The 14519-nt window shown below is 45.8% G+C and overlaps 1 protein-coding gene and 1 long non-coding RNA gene across 2 annotated transcripts in view; one reads left to right on the forward strand and one right to left on the reverse strand.

Annotated features, from left to right (window-relative positions):
* The window catches only part of PDE7A (phosphodiesterase 7A), a 333862-nt gene that overhangs the window by 174510 nt on the left and 144833 nt on the right, over window positions 1-14519 (reverse strand). The window contains exon 3 of the mRNA XM_030215118.1: window positions 5093-5176. Coding sequence (XP_030070978.1) covers window positions 5093-5176 — 84 coding nt within the window. The remainder of the gene's footprint in view (window positions 1-5092; window positions 5177-14519) is intronic.
* Window positions 1-14519, forward strand: part of LOC115477962 — a 91613-nt gene that overhangs the window by 58954 nt on the left and 18140 nt on the right. The gene's annotated exons all lie outside the window — the stretch shown is intronic.

Genomic DNA, 14519 nt, shown 5'->3' on the forward strand with positions numbered 1-14519 from the left:
GTGAGACCCACTCGATACCTCGCTGCTCCCAGCTCAAAGTGGTCTTTCGGCAGCCCCTAGACTCTCTGTGTTGCTGCTTCCCTCGACATCGACGCCACCGCCGACCTCGGTACTAATGTCGATGCAGATGTCAAAGGACCGGACCGATCATTAAGAAGTCTCTCGCGCTGAGCCTCTCTAGCCACCTGGGTCCTTTTGTTCATTAACTTACACAGCTTACAGGCAGCTGGAAGATGATCGGGCCCAAGACACTGGAGGCACCACGCGTGGGGGTCAGTATCTGAGATGGTGGCAGCGAGTAAAGCGTTTGAAGCCGCTGGGAATCTTCAATGACATGGGCGGGAAAATAGCGTCCGTGAAATCAAAAGGCTCGATTGTGCCAAATAAAAAGGCACAAAAAAGGGAAAAAAAGACGCGGCCGAGCAGCCTAAAGGTGGCCGCAATGAAAAAAGAAAGGACACTTCAAAAGAGAGGAAAAACTAAAAAAAATAAGGGAAAGAAACCTTTTTTTTTTTTATTTGAGAAAGGAAATAAAAGAAAAGGGCATGATAAACACAAAAAAGCGGTTCTCCTGAGCTAAAAAACAAGGGAGTAGCGGCGAGCACAACTCTCTCGAAGCACGGATGAAGAAGAACTAGTAAGGTCAGGCTTGCGTCGCGGGCGGGAAGCCGTTCGCGCATGAACGGTGCACTCGGGCCCGGGCGAGTGTTGTACAAACTTCTGTTTTAAAAAAAAAAAAAATTCCAGTCTCCTGGGCCGTTGCGGAGGACGACCCATCATAAGAATATTCAGCCTGCTTGTCCTCAGAGAATATCTATATGCTATGAATTCCAAAGTATTTTTGTCTAGTACATAAGAATTAAGCATTGCCATACTGGGACAGATAGTCCATCAAGTTCAGTATTCTGTTTCCAACAGTGCCCAATCCAGGTCACAAGTACCTGGCAAGATAAAAAAAAAAAAGTAAAATAGTTTTTATGTTGTTTATCTTAAAAACTAGCAGTAGATTTTCCCAAGTTCATCTTAATAATGGATAATGGACTTCTTTTAGGAAACTATCCAAACCTTTTCTAAATCCTGCTAAGCTAACTGTTTTTACCATATTCTCTGGCAATGAATTCCAGAATTTAATTACATGTTGAATGAAGAAATGTTCTCCTGCTTGTTTTAAATGTACTACTTTGTAGCTTTATTGTGTGCCTCCTAGTCCTACTATTTTTGGAAAGAGTAAACAAGAAATTCACATCTATTCATTTCACTCCATTCAGTATTTTATAGACCTCTATCATATTTCCCCTCAGCCGTTTCTTCTCCAAGCTAAACAGCCCTAGCCACTTTAGCCTTTCCTCATAGTGATGTTGTCCCATCCCCTTTATCATTTTTGTTGCACTTCTTTGTACCTTTTCTAATTCCACTATATCTTTTTTGAGATGCAGTAACCAGAATTGCACACAGTATTCGAGGTGCGCTCAGACCATGGAGCGATACAAAGACATTGTAACATTCTCATTTTTGGTTTACTATTCCTTTCCATTCTATTAGCTTTCTTAGCTGCTGCTGCACATCGAGCAGAGGCTTTCAATGTATCATCAACGACACCTAGATTTCTTTTCCAGGCAGTGATTCCTAATGTGGAACCTAGCATCACATAGCTAATAGTTTTGGTTCCTCCTTCCCACATGCATCACTTTACACTTGCTCACATTAATCATCATCTGCCATTTAGATACCTAGAGGGGCATTTTTGATATGACATCTAAGTCCAACTTTGGACATTTTGTTAAAAATGTTCAAAACTCTAGTAGTAAAAATGGCAATTTTCAAAACATAAAGTGTCTTTTTTTTTCTGAAATGGCTATTTGTTAGATGTTTTTGTGCATTTATATTTTTGGTCCATTTTTGAAAAAAAAAATAATAAAAATGTCCAAGTGAAAAATGCACAAAATCAAGCCATTGGGATGTAGGAGGAACCAGCATTCTTAGTAGACTGGTCACACAGACATCCCAGGAAAGCAATGGGGCACTGAAGTGGACTTCAAATAAATGCTCCCAGGTATAGGTTGATCTCCTCTTATTCTTCTTTTAGAAAAAGAGTCTGAAGCATACCTGTTTGATAAATTTTTGTTTACTTAATCTTGTAGATGATCTGTATCTCTGATATTTGTTTTAATATTTTATTTTAGTCTCAATGCTTGCTATTTTTATTTTATATTGTTGATATTACTTTGTTAATTTTTTCATTGTAGACTGTCTTGGACCTATTGGATTTGGCAGTATATAAAATTACTGGATTGGATTATACTACAATTTTTCACAATCGTCTTACGATTTAACAACTTTGAGTAACTTTGTGTCATCAGCAAATTTAATTATCTCACTCTGTAGATCATTTATAAATATGTTAAAAAGCAGTGGTCCCAGCAACTATCACTGTTCTCCATTGGGAATACTGACCATTTAACCCTACTCTCTGTTTTCTAACTTTTAACCAGTTCTTAATCCACACAAGGACATTATCTCCTATCCCATAACTTTCTAATTTCCTCAGGAGTCTTTCAAATAAGCATGGGATAAATATAAAGGAATCCTGTTCAGAAGAAATGGATCCTCAGAAGCTTAGCAGAGGTTAGGTGGTAGCACTGGTGGTTAAGAGGCGGGGCTAGTGGTTGGGAGGCAGGGCTAGTGCTGGGCAGACTTCTACGGTCTGTGCCCTGAAAATGGCAGATACAAATCAAGGTCAGGTATACATATAAAGTAGCACATATGAGTTTATCTTGTTCTGGATGGACCGAACAGGTCTTTTTCTGCCGTCACTTACTATGTTAGTTTGTCAAATGCCATTTGAAAATTCAGATGCACAACATCAACTGGCTCACCTTTATCCACATATTTATTCACCCTTTCAAAGAAATGAAGTAGATTGGTGAGGCAAGACGTCCTTTGACTAAATCCACGTTGGCTTTGTCTCATTAATCCATGCTTACGTATATGCTCTGTAATTTTGTTTTTTATAATAGTCTCTACCATTTTGCCCTGCACTGACGTTAGGCTCACTGGTCTATGATTTCCCAGCTCACTCTGGAAACCTATTTAAAAATTGTGTTACATTAGCCACCTTCCAAGCTCCTGGTACCAGTACTCTGGGATGTATGCTATCCAGTCCAGGAGATTTGCTGCTCTCCAATTTGTTAAATTGCCCCATTAACTCTTCCAGGTCTATAGAGATTTGTTTCAGTTTCTCCCATTCATCAGCATTGAATAAATAACTCAACAGCAGCAGTGATCGTGACAAAAGTTCATTCAAATGCAACTTTAGTGGAAGCAAGACCCAACCTGGCCAAGTTTCGGAAAACCTTAGACAGGGGATCAAACAAGTTTCCAAAACATGTTCACAGGTACAATGTATATTCACAGGTACAACACATATACTACAATTCCTGCAATAAGAAGTGCTCTGGTCCAATGTCAAAAATTAAAACAGCTAAAACTCAATTTTTGGCATTGGACCAGAGCACTTCTTACTAAACCTCTTGCTAGTTTCTAGTGATATATTGGTTAGTATTTAACTTTTGTTTTGACAAAAAAAGCACTATTACTACTATTTAAAAGAAAGATATTAAATGACTACAGAGCTACCTTCATGCAGAAGTACAGAGTCAGTCTAAATCTGCCATTTTCTAGTTCTGTGATATATATTCATTTCTTCAAGTCAGTTTTCAACAGCATTTTCTCAGTTATTACCCAAATGTGAACACAATTATAACATTACTACTACTACTATTTAGCATTTCTATAGCGCTACAAGGCGTACGCAGCGCTGCACAAACATAGAAGAAAGAAAGTCCCTGCTCAAAGAGCTTACAATCTAATAGACAAAAAATAAATAAAGTAAGCAAATCAAATCAATTAATGTGAACGGGAAAGGAGAGAGGAGGATAGGTGGAGGCGAGTGGTTACGAGTCAAAAGCAATGTTAAAGAAGTGGGCTTTCAGTCTAGATTTAAAGGTGGCCAAGGATGGGGCAAGACGTAGGGGCTCAGGAAGTTTATTCCAGGCGTAGGGTGCAGCGAGACAGAAAATTAATATGTTTTGGATGTTACTGAATTTTATTATTCTGTCTCACTGTATTTCCATTATTGGCACAGTATAAGTCATAAGAAGGACAAAATATAACAAACAGAATGAATTACAGGCTTATAGCCCATTTAGTTATGTTTAAACAAATGAAAGAGCTGCATGAAAGAAAATATTTATTTTGACTTATGAAAGCCACTTGTCCCTGAAACATGTTCAAAACAGAATAAAAGATACGAGATGAAGATGTGATTCCATGTGCCCCAATGAAAGGAGAGTTTAATTTCACTTCCAATCTTTATAGCACCAGGCTTCCCAAGGCAGATTACAACAACAGTTAAGATGAACCCATCAGTAAACAGGATATCCTCACTGATATTACTGTATTGTACAGAACAGTGTAGAAAAATGAGCACAAAATGTAGCCTTTATTAGTGCTGTTTCAACCAGCTACAACAATTTTTGAAGCTGTTTTAGTGATAGTCAGTTTTGATTTCATGATATTTATATCTACATATAGGACATTTTCAAATAAATTAAAAGCTGTCAAATAGGTAAAAATAAAAAAATCTTGTGTCCTCTACTTTTTAAAGCACTGTATCCAACCGGAATAGCTTCTGACCTTTTACAGATGGACCACACATAGGCAGTCCACTATTTCTAATAATCTTTTACTATTGCTTTCAATAGCGCTTGCTATTGTTTTGGGTGCACTTGTGACTCCACCTACTGCCAGCAAGCTATGCTTAATGACTTCAACCCATATAATGGGCTAGATAGCCTTGCACCACCTCCTGTTCTCAATCTAACCTTCTTGGTCCCCACCTCCTCTGAACTTAATGCTCAGAGGGGGTACAAGTCAGCAAGCCTTGATCATATATAAATGGTCAAGGTCTCGCACTGATCTCGAGAGCATGCAAAATTGTGTGAAAAACAGATTTACACAGTTTAGTAGTTTCCAAATATTAAATTAAGTCCTCAGTAAAAAAAATTCCTTCAATCTACTTATCAGTACTTACAGTGCAAAATACGAAAGTCAATGTAAGGATGAGAACCTCTTCTCTCAGACTCAAAGCCTGCCCGGCTCCTTACTCGAACATCTCCTAGAAACAGGGTCAAGAATGAAATACCAGTTTGGAAGAATGGCAAAGGCAAAATGCAATTGAACAGGGAATGCAGCTGTAAGAATAAATATATACCCACCCAGTACTTATTGGAGAAATACTATCTTAAAAATTATGTTTGAAGACTGCTGTCAAACATGCAACTGCATGCTTTTCCTCCAGAATTCTTTACTGAGCATACATTGCTAGAAGCATGTGTGCTAAGCATTCAAATGAAAAAAAAAAACAGTGCCACCCAGATCATAATGATAAAGTGTACTTTAAATGCAACAAAAACAAGAATATTAAACTCATTTAAAAGTTTATCTTGTACTTATGGCTACAAACAGGGTTATCTACAGATTACAAGACTCAGCTTCTATGAATGGTAGCTTTTAGCATATGAGCTTGTTATGTTTCATATCAGATAATAAAGGTTTTCCCACTAGCATTTACTTACTTGTGCTCAGCTGTTTGAATATTACACAAGAGCCTATCAAAATACCAAAACTCAGTATTAACACTTATATAACAAAAGCATGAATTATGTACTCTTGCTAAAGCAATTAACACTATCCTGTAGGTTTCTTTCACAAGGAAGAGTTAACACATTTCTAAACTGGTATGCATTAAGTGTAAGAATTTAATTAAATATAATTTCATATCACTTAGTAACAACTCATACAAAAATCTATTCATCAAGTATAAGGATAATTACCATATTTTATTCAGTGAAGACTCTACATATGGTGATGGACTAGATAAAAACTGATTTTTGTAATGAGAGCAATCTTACATATATCAACATGCATAGGCAAAACTCCAGTTTCATAGAAAATTTTGTCATGCAATTTACTATATTTAGCCTTAAAGCAGATGCTCAAAATGAAAAACTAGTTTTTCATTTTTTCCCCCTGAAGACCTATAAAACAGTGCCTCAAAATATGACAAATATTTTTAGGGCAAATTGATTCAAAATTTCCAAGGAGTAGGGGGAACAGAATGAGCTCAACAGGGCTGAAATTCCAGACCTATTCAAAACTGGTTAATTTATAACATTCCTTTTTCTGTTTTCTAGTCCATGAAAACATGGTTAGTAGCATGCATTTAATAAGCGAATGATACATACCTGTAGCAGGTGTTCTCCGAGGACAGCAGGCTGATTGTTCACACGACTGGGTTGACGTCCACGGCAGCCCCCACCAACCGGAACAAAACTTTGCGGGCGGTCCCGCACGCAGGGCACGCCCACCACGCATGCGCGGCCGTCTTCCCGCCCGTGCGCGACCGTTCCCGCTCAGTTGAATGACAAGCAAAAAGATAAAAAAAACGCAACTCCAAAGGGGAGGAGGGAGGGTAGGTGAGAACAATCAGCCTGCTGTCCTCGGAGAACACCTGCTACAGGTATGTATCATTCGCTTTCTCCGAGGACAAGCAGGCTGCTTGTTCTCACGACTGGGGTATCCCTAGCTCTCAGGCCCACTCAAAACAAGAACCCAGGTCAATTGAACCTCGCAACGGCGAGGGCATAACAGAAATTGACCTACGAAGAACAACTAACAGAGTGCAGCCTGACCAGAATAAATTCGGGTCCTGGAGGGTGGAGTTGGATTTAAACCCCAAACAGATTCTGCAGCACCGACTGCCCGAACCGACTGTCGCGTCAGGTATCCTGCTGGAGGCAGTAATGTGATGTGAATGTGTGGCCAGAAGAACACGTCGCAGCCTTGCAAATCTCTTCAATAGTGGCTGACTTCAAGTGAGCCATCGACGCTGCAATGGCTCTGACACGACCCTCAAGAGTCAGCCCAGCCTGGGCGTAAGTGAAGGAAATGCAATCTGCTAGCCAATTGGAGATGGTGCGTTTCCCGACAGCGACCCCTTTCCTGTTGGGGTCGAAAGAAAAACAATTGGGCGGACTGTCTGTGGGGCTGTGTCCGCTCCAAATAGAAGGCCAACGCTCGCTTGCAGTCCTATGTGTGCAACTGACGTTCAGCAGGGTGGGTATGCAGTCTGGGAAAGAATGTTGGCAAGACAATTGACTGGTTAAGATGGAACTCCGACACCACCTTTGGCAGGAACTTAGGGTGAGTGCGGAGCACTACTCTGTTATGATGAAATTTAGTATACGGAGCATGAGCTACCAGGGCTTGAAGCTCACTGACCCTACGAGCTGAAGTAACTGCCACCAAGAAAATGACCTTCCAGGTCAAGTACTTCAGATGGCAGGAATTCAGTGGCTCAAAAGGAGGTTTCATCAGCTGGGTGAGGACGACGTTGAGATCCCATGACACTGCAGGAGGCTTGACAGGGGGCTTTGACAAAAGCAAGCCTCTCATGAATCGAACGACTAAAGGCTCTCCAGAGATGGCTTTACCCTCTACACGAAGATGGTAAGCACTAATCGCACTAAGGTGATTCCTTACTGAGTTGGTCTTGAGGCCAGACTCTGATAAGTGCAGAAGGTATTCAAGCAGGTTCTGTGCAGGACAAGACCGAGGTTCTAGGGCCTTGCTCTCACACCAAACGACAAACCTCCTCCACTTGAAAAAGTAACTCTTTTTAGTGGAATCCTTCCTAGAGGCAAGCAAGACCCGGGAGACACCCTCAGACAGACCCAACACAGCGAAGTCTACGCCCTCAACATCCAGGCCGTGAGAGCCAGAGACTGAAGGTTGGGGTGCAGAAGCGCTCCGTCGTTCTGCGAAATGAGAGTCGGAAAACAGTCCAATCTCCACGGTTCTTCGGAGGACAACTCCAGAAGTAGAGGGAACCAGATCTGGCGGGGCCAAAAGGGCGCTATCAGAATCATGGTGCCGTGTTCTTGCTTGAGCTTCAGTAAGGTCTTTCCTACCAAAGGTATGGGAGGATAAGCATACAGGAGGCCGGTCCCCCAATGGAGGAGAAAGGCATCCGACGCTAGTCTGCCGTGGGCCTGTAGTCTGGAACAGAACAGAGGCAGCTTGTGGTTGGTCAGAGGCGAAAAGGTCCACCGAGGGAGTGCCCCACTCTCGGAAGATCTTGCGTACCACTCTGGAATGGAGCGACCACTCGTGCGGTTGCATGACTCTGCTCAGTCTGTCGGCCAGACTGTTGTTTACACCTGCCAGGTATGTGGCTTGGAGAAGCATGCCGAACTGGCAAGCCCAACGCCACATCCTGACGGCTTCCTGGCACAGGGGGCGAGATCCGGTGCCCCCCTGCTTGTTGATGTAATACATTGCAACCTGATTGTCTGTCCGAATTTGGATAATTTGACAGGACAGCCGATCTCTGAAAGCCCTCAGTGCATTCCAGACCGCCCGGAGCTCCAGGAGGTTGATCTGAAGATCCTTTTCCTGGAGGGACCACAGTCCCTGGGTGTGAAGCCCATCGACATGAGCTCCCCACCCTAGGCGAGATGCATCCGTCGTTAGCACTTTCGTGGGCTGTGGAATTTGGAATGGGCGTCCCAGGGTCAAATTGGTCCGAATGGTCCACCAGAGCAGTGAAGTGCAGCAACTGGTGGAGAGACTGATGACATCTTCTAGATTCCCGGTGGCCTGGCACCACTGGGAAGCTAGGGTCCATTGAGCAGATCTCATGTGAAGACGAGCCATGGGAGTCACATGAACTGTAGAGGCCATATGACCTAGGAGTCTCAACATCTGCCGAGCTGTGACCTGCTGAGACGCTCCGGTCTGGGAAGCCAGGGACAGGAGGTTGTGGGCCCTCGCTTCGGGAAGAAAGGCCTGAGCCGTCTGAGAATTCAGCAGAGCTCCTATGAATTCCAGAGATTGGACTGGCTGGAGATGGGACTTTGGATAATTTATCACAAACCCCAGCAGCTCCAGGAGGTGAATAGTGCACTGCATGGACCGGAGAGCTCCTGCCTCCGAGGTGTTCTTGACCAGCCAATCGTCGAGATATGGGAACACGTGCACTCCCAGCTTGCGTAGATACGCCGCTACCACCACGAGGCACTTCGTGAACACCCATGGGGCAGAGGCGAGCCCAAAGGGCAGCACACAATACTGAAAGTGCCGTGTCCCCAGACGGAATCGGAGATACTGTCTGTGAGCTGGCAGTATCGGGATGTGAGTGTAAGCGTCCTTTAAATCCAGGGAACATAGCCAATTGTCTTTCTGAATCATTGGTAGAAGGGTGCCTAAGGAAAGCATCCTGAACTTCTCTTTGACCAGGTATTTGTTCAGGCCTCTCAGGTCTAGGATGGGGCGCATCCCCCCTGTTTTCTTTTCCACAAGGAAGTACCTGGAATAGAATCCCTGCCCTTCCTGCCCGGGTGGCACGGGCGCGACCGCATTGGCGCTGAGAAGGGCGGAGAGTTCCTCTGCAAGTACCTTCCTGTGATGGGAGCTGAAGGATTGGGCTCCCGGTGGGCAATTTGGTGGACTGGAGGCCAAATTCAGGGTGTATCCACACCGCACTATTTGGAGAACCCACTGGTCGGAAGTTATCAGAGACCACCTTTGGTGAAAAACTTTCAACCTCCCCCCGACCGGCAGGCCGTCCGGTACGGACACTTTGATGGCGGCTATGTTCCCATGGATCCAGTCAAAAGCCCGTCCCCGGCTTTTGCTGTGGAGGCGCAGGGGGCTGCTTAGGCGCACGCTGACGGGAACGAGCACGCTGGGACTGTCCCTGTGCCTGAGGAAGACTTCGGGCCGGCTGGGTGTACCTACGCTTGTTGTAGGCGTAGGGTGCAGCCTGCCTGGCCCGGGAAAAACGTCCACCTGCTGAGGTGGATGCTGAAGGCGCCCGGTGGGAGAGCTTGTTGAGAGTGGTTTCCCGCTGGTGTAGTTGGTCCATCAACTGCTCGACCTTCTCGCCAAAGATGTTATCCCCCCCAGCAAGGGACATCTGCCAGTCGTTGCTGGGTGCGGTTGTCCAGGTCAGAGGCACGCAGCCAGGAGAGTCTGCGCATCACTATACCTTGGGCCGCAGCTCGAGATGCCACATCACAGGTGTCATAGACACCCCTGGACAGGAACTTTCTGCACGCCTTCAGCTGCTTGACCACCTCCTGAAAGGGCCTAGACTGCTCCGGAGGGAGCTTGTCGACCAGGTCCGCCAGTTGCTTCACATTGTTCCGCATGTGAATGCTCGTGTAGAGCTGGTATGACTGGATGCGAGTCACGAGCATAGAAGATTGGTAGGCCTTCCTCCCAAACGAGTCCAGAGTGCGAGACTCCCGCCCCGGGGGCGCCGAGGCGGTATCCCTCGAACTCCGTGCCCTCTTGAGACCAGAGTCCACGACCGCCGAGTCATGAGGCAATTGGGGCCGCATCAACTCTGGGTCAGAGTGGATCCTGTATTGGGACTCCGCTTTCTTGGGGATGGTGGGGTTAGATAAGGGCTTCAGCCAGTTCCGAAGCAGTGTCTCTTTGAGGACATTGTGCAACGGCACCGTGGAAGACTCTCTAGGTGGTGATGGATAGTCGAGGACCTCGAGCATCTCAGCCCTTGGCTCATCCACAGAGACCACGGGGAAGGGAATGCAAATAGACATGTCCCTGAAGAAGGAGGCAAAGGAGAGGCTCTCAGGGGGCGAGAGCTTCCTCTCCGGTGAAGGAGTGGGGTCGGAGGGAAGGCCCTCAGACTCCTCTGAGGAGAAATATCTGGGGTCCTCCTCCTACCCCCAACAAGGCCTCTTCCTCGGTGTCGGACATGAGCTCTTGCAGCTCAGACCTGAACCGGGCCTGTCTCGACTGCGAGGAACCATGTCCTCGATGATGGCGTCGAGCGGTGGAATCCCGCGCCAGCGGGGATGAAGCTCCCTCCACCGACGGGGATTCCACCTGCGTGGCGGTCGACACCGGTGCTGCAAGCGGCGTCGGAGGCCTCGGCATCGGGCTACAGCACACTGGCGCCTCCATCAACGGCGCCGGGGGCGCAAGCTCCCGGTGCTGGCAGAGCCTGGCGCATCAGCCGTTCTAGAATCCCTGGAAGGATGGCTCGGAGGCACTCGTCGTCGGGAAAGGCAGGGGGGCCGTTGTGGGCGTCAGTGCCGGAAGCTGCTCGGGTCCAGGAGACGGTACCGAAGCACCCATGGACTGACGCGACACCTCTTTAACCGAGGGGGAACGCTCCTCTCGGCACTGCCGCTTCCTCTGCGTCGAATCATCTCTGGAGGCGCCGGAGCTGGTAGTCCCGTGCGCCGTGGGCGACCGATGACGGTGCTTTTTGGTTTTCTTTCGGTGCTCGGCGGCAGAGATGAAGAGGAGGTAGAACCCCCCCCCCCCCTGGCCTCAAGGGATCGGGTCTGACAGGGTTCGGTCCCGATGGCCCTGGGTAGAGGGAGTGGCCAGGGCCGATTGCCTGCGCGGCCGCTCACCCCCGCCGTCGCCGGCAGGCCGGCGGGCCAACGGTACCTGTACTCCTGGGGTCGGTGCCATCGTCGGTGCCGATTTCATCGACATCGGTACCGAAAATCCGGCCGTCGACACCAATGCCATAGACGTCGAGGGGCCGGCAAAAGTTCTAAAAAGACGGTCCCGAAGAACTTGCCTCGCCACCTGTGTCCGCTTCCGCAAGCCGAGACACAAGGTGCACGTCTTGGTATTATGCTCCGGCCCAAGGCACTGGAGGCACCAAGTGTGAGTATTGGTCTGCAAGATCTGCCGGCCGCACCGACCACACTTCTTGAATCCGCTCGGGACCTTCGAGGACATCGACGGAAAAATCGCGTCGGCAAAGTCAAAGTCGTCGATGGTGGCGGTGAAAAGCAAACCCGAAAAAAGAAAACGGCCGCGCGGCAACAAGGCCGCAACGAGGCGCCCCCGCGGCTAAAGATGACGAGGGGACAAACTTCTTTTTTTTTTTTTTTTTAACAGAAGGAAAGAAGCGCGAACGCGTACGAAAAGAGAGAAACTCACGGCTAGGCCGCGATCCGGTTTCCGGGGCTGACAGAGAGAGAGACGATAACATCTCTCTCTCCAGCGTGGAATCGAAAAAAACTGAGCGGGAACGGTCGCGCACAGGCGGAAAGACGGCCGCGCATGCGCGGTGGGCGAGCCCTGCTTGCGGGACTGCCCGCAAAGTTTTTGTTCCGGTTGGAGGGGGCTGCCGTGGACGTCAACCCAGTCGTGAGAACAAGCAGCCTGCTTGTCCTCGGAGAATATCAGGTAAATAGAAATGGGGAAACATCTTATTTTTAGAAACCTGCTCCACCTTTCTCAGTGTTTGCCATTATCCCCTATTCTGTTCAATTTCTACACGTGTTTTCAGAAAATTATTGTGTTTATTTGGTATTATGTATTTTCTTTATACTGATATTTAGCTTATCTTTCCAATTCTTAATTCAGTTGATACTTTTTACAAATTTGTGCAAAACTGTTTTTCACAGGTGGCTAGTTGGATGTGAACACACTTTTTAAAATGTAATTCAGGAAAAACAACTATTTTGTGGGTAGGAAGAAGCAATATTCCTCTAACCAAAGAAGGTTTAGTTTTGGATGGAAAGGAAAGCGAAGATACTTAGCTGTAGCAGGTATTCTCCGAAACAAGCAGGCTTTATATTCTCACAAGTGGGTGACCCCGATCCGTGTCACCCGGTCCAGCATTTTGCTTTGTGAGGTGTGAGCCACGCAGCACAACGCATGCGCGAGTGCCTTCCTGCACATCACATGAACACAGTCTCCTCAGTTTTATACTATAGCAAAAACTAAAGTAAAAAGAACAAAGGAGACAATTCCATTAGGAGGTGGGAGGGCCTGTGAGAATATAAACCCTGCTGTCCTCAGAGAGAACATGCTACAGGTATCTTCGCCTTCTCCGAGGACTAGCAGGCTTATAATTCTCACAAGTGGGGATTCCCTAGCATCCAGGCTCACCAAAAACAGCAAACATTGGTCAATTGGACCTCGCAATGGCGAGGACATAACACAGATTAACCTGACACTATATACAATCTGAATGAGAGTGCTGCCTGGAACAGAATAAATTGGACCTAGGAAGATGGAGTTGGATTCTAGACCCCAAACAGATTCTGCAACACTGTCTGTCCGAACAGACTGTCATGTTGGGTATCCTGCTCAAGGCAGTTGTGTGAAGTGAATGTGTGGACTGAAGATCACATGGCAGCCTTGTAAATTTCTTCAGTGGAGGCGGACTTTGAAGCGGGCTACTGACGTGGCCATGGCTCTGATAATATGAAAACCATATAGGGGAAAAGTAAATTAAATAAGAGTACAGATCCTGCACACTAAAATACAAACGTACTCCTTTTAACTATATCAATGGGTTTTTTAATGACGTGTATACCATATACATACATACCACATAAAATCTCCTAAAGTCTAAGGAACTCACTCATTCAAACCTTCCACTTCACCATCCAGCCATTTTTTTTTTTTTACTATAAACAATATATAAATTACAAATCTAACCAATATAACCCAATCACCCCCAGTACATTGTAGATGTTTCCAAACAGTTACATATATTCAATGCTGTCCCGTTTTTGAAGTACAGGGTTGATAACCCTGCAACGATACATTCTCTGCAGAATATATCTGCTTGATAATGTCAGCAATGAAAATATAGTACTTAAACAAAAAAAAAGTCCTTTGATTGATTAGATATCCTCATATAATAAATAGCTCAATGGCTCAACGCGGCTTGAAGAGAGCTTCCATATGGCTTCACCAAACGCTCAGCATTTGATTTCATTTTAGCTCCTCGATGCAAGACCGCATTTCGTGTTGCCCTTCATCAGGAGGAACAACTCCCGTAACCTTCGGGAATATCAGTCCACAGTGGGACCCTTTGTCGATCGTCTCAGATACAGACATTATCATCAAGCAGATACATTCTGCAGAGAATGTATCGTTGCAGGGGTATCAACCCTGTACTTCAAAAACGGGACACACTGGATATATGTAACTGTTTGGAAACATCTACAATGTACTGGGGGTGATTGGGTTATATTTGTAATTTATATATATGTTTATAGTAAAAGAATGGCTGGATGGTGAAGTGGAAGGTTTGACTGAGTGAGTTCCTTAGACTTTAGGAGTTTTTATGTGGTATGTATATGGTATACACGTCATTAAAAAAAAACCCATTGATACAGTTAAAAGGAGTACGCTTGTATTTTAGTCTGATAATATGAGCCATGACATGACCCTCCAAGGCCAGCCCAGCCTGGGCATAAGTAAAGAAAATGCAATCTGCTAGCCAATTAGAAATGGTGCATTTCCTGATGGTGTCCCCTATCCTATTGGGATTAAAAGAAACAAGAAGCTGAGTGGACTGTCTGTAGGGCCATGTCCACTCCATGTAATAGGCCAATGTTCTCTTGCAATCCAAGGTGTGCAAGCTGCTTTCTCCAGAAAGTGCATGA

The sequence above is a fragment of the Microcaecilia unicolor genome, chromosome 1 (assembly GCF_901765095.1).
Source record: "Microcaecilia unicolor chromosome 1, aMicUni1.1, whole genome shotgun sequence".
In the NCBI taxonomy this organism is placed as follows: domain Eukaryota; kingdom Metazoa; phylum Chordata; class Amphibia; order Gymnophiona; family Siphonopidae; genus Microcaecilia; species Microcaecilia unicolor.